General features: G+C 36.9%; 1 protein-coding gene across 1 annotated transcript in view; it reads right to left on the minus strand.

The window, feature by feature from the left end:
* LOC107648803 (protein ROS1) overlaps positions 74-6985 on the minus strand; it is a gene marked incomplete in the record, with an annotated part of 11018 nt that continues 4106 nt past the window's right edge. The window contains 18 exon segments of the mRNA XM_016352616.2: positions 74-577; positions 1020-1058; positions 1146-1260; positions 1342-1407; positions 1588-1727; positions 1896-1953; positions 2031-2067; positions 2353-2826; positions 3211-3293; positions 3386-3422; positions 3587-3655; positions 3738-3829; positions 3915-3999; positions 4196-4275; positions 4373-5681; positions 5772-5862; positions 6279-6683; positions 6792-6985. Of these exon segments, the coding sequence (XP_016208102.1) occupies positions 372-577; positions 1020-1058; positions 1146-1260; positions 1342-1407; positions 1588-1727; positions 1896-1953; positions 2031-2067; positions 2353-2826; positions 3211-3293; positions 3386-3422; positions 3587-3655; positions 3738-3829; positions 3915-3999; positions 4196-4275; positions 4373-5681; positions 5772-5862; positions 6279-6683; positions 6792-6985 (3580 nt within the window).

The raw sequence follows: 6985 nt of genomic DNA on the forward strand, positions 1-6985 counted from the left end.
TATAGAGGGAGGGAGGGGGATCTCATTGATGTTATGCGTAGTTTTGAAAATCTGATAAAACCTGCAAGCTAAGCTGGTCAAATGAGGGACATAAAATAATGTAGTTTAATTCTACAAACTAGATCTAGAATTACATTGCTGAGTTTATCTCTACTTAACTGGTTCAGATTCCTCTCCATGAAGCTAAAGAGCGTATTATACTTTAACATGATACAGTCACGGTTCTAGTCTGGGAAAATCTGCTGTCTCTCTGAGCATAAAAATTGAAAAGGCTAACTGAAGAGGTGATTAACAGTGACTTTAATTTTGTTACTGTATACAACACAGGACGGGTGAATGACAATGATTTGTCTTCATGCTCCACCGGTCCGTTAATGGTTGGGAGTGTTGGCAAGCAGCTCTGGCTGTTCCGGGTTTGGTTCCGGGTTTGGTTCCAGATTCAGATTAAGCTCTTCTGGTGTGTTTGCTGGAGCTGATGGCTTTTTCTTCTCCAACTTGCTAGCTGGGAAGTGAAGCCTGGCCTTCAGAGGGCGCGGTGCTCTTTTCTGCCTGTCAAATCCCCGCACGCAAACATATCCTACAGAGCATTGTTCATAATCTCTTTAGATACGACTGGTTATCTGGTCACTTGTTTTCTCTGTTAGCAATTGCAACTAAGAGTAGTAACTCATATATAACTAAATTACGAATCTGGAGATAGGTGTAACAATGTTCATATGCAAATACTTTGTAGTTTTGCTAGGAATCAACAATCAGCCAACAAAGTAGTAGATGAACAAAGATTAAGGACAAGCAAAATTTAAAGGGAGATAGAAATGTTGGCTGAAAAAAGTTGGTTTCTAATCTTTTTCCAATACCTTAATATATGATATGCATGAACATTCTGGTAGGAGAAGAGGATATGGAAAACCAACTATGAAGTGCCGGTTGATTGTTATCACACCGGTAAATGCAGGTTGAAATAGGATAGTCAATTGAGAAAAATCACGATTAAATTCTGGGAACTAACTAAATCTTACCTCTCCAAAAGCATCGTTGAATTTCTTGTGTTGTTAAACCTGGTTAACATAAAAAAGTAGGCTCAGCTTAGCTTTTTGATATATAGTATCTGCCTTACTATGATATTTTAACTTCGAAGCGTTTACCTCTAAAAATGGTTGGGATGGAGGTTCCGAAATATACTGTTCGCCTCCTGAGGTTCCAGATCCAACTTCGGGGAACACTAATTGGGTTAAGACTTGATTCATCATCAGCAAATACCTGATTCAAATGACACGTTTAGTACTGCTTTAGTTACATACATATACATTCAAGGATATGTGAGATTTCACACTACTTTACCTCGTTGACTTGGAAATAGGTGCCATTTAATGGAAAACTCCCTCTCATAGCTGTTCGACATGGTATCTATGCATGAAATTCAAGTCACTTCAATATAATGCTTGCATTTTGAATGCAAACTATTGCTCAATTCATTTTTTAAAATTATTATAAGATTACTATGCATAAGAATTAACAAAAATCTATGGTTTTAGCATCAAAATTACTATTCATAGTTCAAATTATTGTTTTGATAAGCATGCAGACCAGGATTGTCCCTCGGACTATCTGTGAATTTGCTTCGCGGAAACTGTTGCATTGAAAGCACTCTTTCTCATTACAGAGCTGGCCACAGTCCTGAAAGCTGCATTTTTTTTCTGGTGGCTGTGTAGAATTTGCTGTCTCACCTGATGTGCATGTCCATGTATTTGGCAAAAAGGATTAGAAAACGTATCAAAATCTAACAAATCACATACTGTAAAACTTCCCAACTAATTATGCAGTGAAGCTTACAAAACTTTACAAGCATTTTAAACTAATCAAGTGGGTTCTAGTACTCGAGCAATTTTATCCACCTGGAGTCCATATAGCTAGAAGGTATTTTCCTGGATCATCAGGCTCTCGCTTCTCCCACTGTAGTGCATAAGTAATAAGCAATGTTGGACATATAGCATAAAAATAGTTGAATGGCAAATGTTGAAATTACTAACCCCTTCTAATAGACGATGTGAATCTGGGAGTTCATAACTGCATACAGGCAAACAAAAGATTAGCGAAAGTTCTTAGAACATTTGACTTGTATCAATCATTGGACTGATACAAAGCTTGTTGAAAAACTTTATACTGGAACTCAATTAAATGCCAGATTCATATGAATTCTCTCGGTGTGATTTTAGATAAATGCAAAGATCCTACGATTGCTTCTTTTTCTTGCTCTTGTAGTATTTGTTACTTCCGTTGGCCCACATTTCATTTGCTATCAAGAATGCCACTTCTGGTTAATTAGTTGGAACTAAGTTAATTTTTACTTACACCCAATGCTCTGTGCGCAATCGATTCACATTCTTTAGCTTGGGCGTTGGAATGCAGGCAGCTTCTGGAGTAAGGGCGACCAAGGCCTTTGACATTTCACCTTCTTGAAGATCCATGTTTTCCTCCATATAATTTTGTACATTCAAAGTGAGTTCTTCCATGTCTACATTGATGGCTGGAATTTCACATGTTTCCTCACAAAAGGCATCCTCTATATCATTTCCTAACACTTGGGTGCATTCTGGTTCTGGAGTTGATGGCTCTTCAATAATTGGTTGGCAAATATTGATTTCGGATCTTGCTTCAAGTTGTTTGCTTGCTTGTATTTCTTGAAGTTCTTCTGCTTGGCTTGTATTTGTAGGGAGAGGCAAGGGCAATTGATTGATGGTTACCGACAGGTTCTGATTTGTTGCGTTATTTCCGTTTGCGATTACTATACCTTTTTGCTCTGGTCCTGGTAGGGCAAGTCTTGCACTGCAAATAATAATATATACTGTAATCGCATCTATCATAACTTGCAAATTATATCTAAAATTGAATTTTCAAAGTGCTTTGCACATAATTATTTCAGCTATTGATAAGTTTGTTTTCTAAGTTGACTGTTACGATGTTGATAAACTGTAGTCATATATATTTTGCTGTCCATATAGAGGTATTATATATAATTATACTGCATAACAGCATAGGTGAACTTCATATGATTTTCTCCGGATTTCTGTACCTATTTTGCCAATAGTAATATTTGCAATACTTCTGAAGCATTGGAATGAAGAGTTCTAGTCCTAAATCATGGTAAATTGCATGACAATCATACTAAGCATAACAGATGCAATGAATCATAATTCAACAAAGACATACCTTGCAAAAGCACTTGCAAAGTGTCTACATTCCCCTCTCATTGGGCATGCATTGCAGTTTGGTTTATATTTTGTACAGAAGACCTGCATGCATTAATTTTAACTTATGTCCTAATAGCAAGTGGATTTCACTTAAAATGGGGTTAATCTATGCTGTACAAGATAGTGCAGTTTACCTTTCCAAATGTAATCAGCTGATAGTGCAGCTCATACCTGGAATATGTTCCAATAATACAAGAAAAAAAAAAATCAATCAGTAGATAAATAGTTTATGATTTAGTATAACTTAATTACAACTTATGTGATATTGTCATATCATTAAAAGAGAGATACTTTTATTTTTAATGTACAACTGTAAATTAAAGGTAAATTGTTACAGTGTTCTTTGGTCTAGCTTGCACAGTCGGGGCCAAAGATATTTTTGTATGGATTCCAGCACAGGGTACCTATATAAGCCAATGGTGTTAGATCTTATTTAGTTGAATTAGTGGCTTATAGGCTTATACGTTTTATTTTGGTAGTACTTACAATTCTAGAAGATGCAATTGTAGTGACTCAGGTAGTGGCTGGAGAGGCACCCATCCCAAACGTACTGCTATTCGTCCAACATTGGTGTCAACCTATTGAAGTGCAACAATTGTTCATATCTGTTCCAATTTCCTGTAATTGTATTCTTTTTTCTCTTCTTTTTTTTTTCCAACTTACCGGGAATGCAAGATTATGCAATGTTAAAAGTCGCACACACTCCACGCTCTTCAATCCCAATCCCCTTATGTTGAGCAAGTATTCTCTGCAAGCATGAGTAGAATTTGCTTTATGCATTTTTCCTGCTTGAATGAATTGCATCTAAATATTTAATGGAATATCTTTGTGTTACAAGTGAATTGAGACCTCAAGTTAACAAACTTTCAGTCGACACATGACAATATCATATGTATGGGAAATACAATTCTAATAAAATGGTTGAAAATTTTCTTTGCACTTACTTTGCTTGATCTGGTGGAACATCTCTTAGCCACTCAAGGTCAATGGCCCCATGTTTATCAACCAAGAGATTTAAGAAGTTCTGCATATTATATATGATTCACTATTAGTTGCATTGAAGCTTTTTTCTCTTTCCAAACACCGCATTTAAACAACATTTCATTGTTAATTGATTTTACCTTAATACGTTCAGCAAGCATGTTGTTCATGCCCCTTTCCTTGATTGCATCAGCAATCTCTCTGACGTCTGCACGTCTAACAGCATCCCAGTCCAAAGAGTCCATGGTGTTTTCTGTCTTTTCCCTCTTCCCGGCCTTATCTTGTGCTTGTCTTCTTAAACTATCCCAATCAAAATTATCTTTTTTATCCTTTAGGTGCACCCTACTCTTTGTTGATTTTGTGGAGGCAATTTTAGTGTGTTCTTTGACGGTATTGCTCTCATGACCACAATCTAATTCCCTTGGTTTCTGTATAGGATCTTGAGTTTCTTCTAAAACATGCAAAGCATTTTTCTCTTTGTGATTACTTTGTTGTTGACTGTGAAACTGAGATAGCATACATTGAGAATGGGCAATTGCAGCTTGGGTTTCAGACTCTGATGCTTGAACACCAGGCCCCTTCATGTCATTTTCTTCTTTATTCTTTCTGAAATCAGTTGACAAGTCTTCTATTTCAAAAGGGCCAGCTTCAAGTACTCCTCCTTTAGGGGTCATTTTCAAAGAATATTCATTACATGTGATGATGGAGGCTTCTGGGAAATCTTGGGTAACATTCAACTTTTCTGTTTGGTTGCCATGCTTTATGCCTATAGATTGACCAGATGCATCTCTTGAGTTCTCAGTTGATTTGCTTTTTTGACTGTTTACTTCATGTAATGTTGTCAAACTTGCCATTTCTAAAAGCTTACTGAAAGAAGTTCTATCATGAAAGATGTTGTACTTGGCTGCACTTGATAGTTCTTCTACTTCTGAGTTGCTTTCTGAGCATGATCCTATCTTCTCTGGACTTTGCTCAACTGAACACTCTGCACATATTTGAGAGGTAATGACAGAGCATTGGGATGACACCATGTCACTTAACTCTTTGCTAACACTCCCAATACACGAAATTTCTTGTGCTTCCCCTATGGTGGTACCAATTGGTCCACTTTCCAATGGACAATGGTTGTCCCTCATATGTTTCTGAGTTGATTCTGACAGTTTGAAGTTTGATTCATCTGTTGAGCTAGTTAAGCTCCCATTTGTTCTGCAGGAATCGTTGCTGTCAACAACTTCTTTTCCTTCAGAATGTTCAGTGCTCTCAATTGTCATAGAACTCAAGTCATAAGCACATGGATTCAATACTTTCTGTGAACTCTCCTCTGGTTCCACAATGTACACTTCTGGTTGTGGTCTGCTGACTAACAAGCTTGTGCTTCCCTCATTGTATGTTTGATACTTGTTGCTTGACTTCAGGGGGAATCGAGCAGCAAGGGACATGAATGCAGAACTGCCAATAGAGTGGAAAATATAAAATGTTGCAACATCCTAGTTTAGTTAGTTTATATATATATATATATAAAGAGGCACACACACATACCTGGAAAGATGGTCCGAGACATTTTGTGTGAGGAAAACTCCCACCACTGAGTCCACAACTGATCCTTTCCATTTTGAAAATCGTCTGTCTCCTGTTGAATAAGCTCCATATAATTAATATGTGAACCACATGAAATGATTTTATTTTAGTTTCTGTATTTGATTACCATAATGTATGTTAGCTTTAGGACTAGGATTTGCCTACAAGTCTATTTTAGTATTGGAAATGAAATACCTCACTGGGCCCCTATGTTGGTATTTATCTTTATTAAATTACTAACAAATTTCTCTTTCAATTTTGTGTAAATTTGTTCAGTTTCTTGATCTCTTGGTTTCCTGCTGTATTTTTCCATAACACAGAAAAACAGATAATGTTAATTTTTGCTGGTATCTTTACAAAGGATAGAATTTCTCACATCTTGCCTGTTTAGTATAAGTTATTGGGTATTTGTTAGATTTGTGTGTGAAGTGGTTAGTGTTCATATCCTAGGAAGTTCACCATGGATACCTTGTACAAGATGCATCCGTGCAATAAATGAGTCGGCCCTTCCACGGAACACTTTTCGTTCTTCTTCCCACCATTTAGCCTTGTCTTCATCCATTCCATCAATTCCAGGACTGTTTATATCTAATAGAAGAAGCTTCCACACTCTATTAGTCTCCTCATCAAGGTCAACTTTAGGTCGTGGGCGTTGTTTTTTAATGAGATCAAATGAGCCCTCATAGGGAATGATGGTGCCATATCCATTGGCAGGGCCTTTGTGCTTTTGATGTTGCTGGTTATACGGGACAAGTGTATTCTGCCCATGTAATAGAAGTTCTCTGCTTTCTCTATTTATGTTTAGGTGCCTAAATTGCTCTGTTAATTCGTCTGCACTATGCACATTTTTCCATGTCTCTTCACTGCCAACAACTGCATCAATGAGTTAAACTATCAGAACAAAATGCATGATAGAATTATTAGGTTTGCAGCAATTATAATGCTATTGGGAAAAAAGGTTCAAAGGTTCAGTTGGAATACCTAATAAGTTGTTCAAGGGCAAGCTGCAATTTTCCAGCATAACTTTTTGATGCTGCTGCATTTCACTTGTGCAAGAATATGCTGAACTGACAAGAGTGCTTCTCTTTTTAGTTCTTTTCTTTTTTTTGAGTGTTGCTCCCATATCTGCAACTAAAGCATCAATACATGTCTGTTCTCTTTCAGCATTCACAGAT

The sequence above is a fragment of the Arachis ipaensis genome, chromosome B06, assembly GCF_000816755.2.
Source record: "Arachis ipaensis cultivar K30076 chromosome B06, Araip1.1, whole genome shotgun sequence".
NCBI classification, from domain to species: Eukaryota; Viridiplantae; Streptophyta; class Magnoliopsida; order Fabales; family Fabaceae; genus Arachis; species Arachis ipaensis.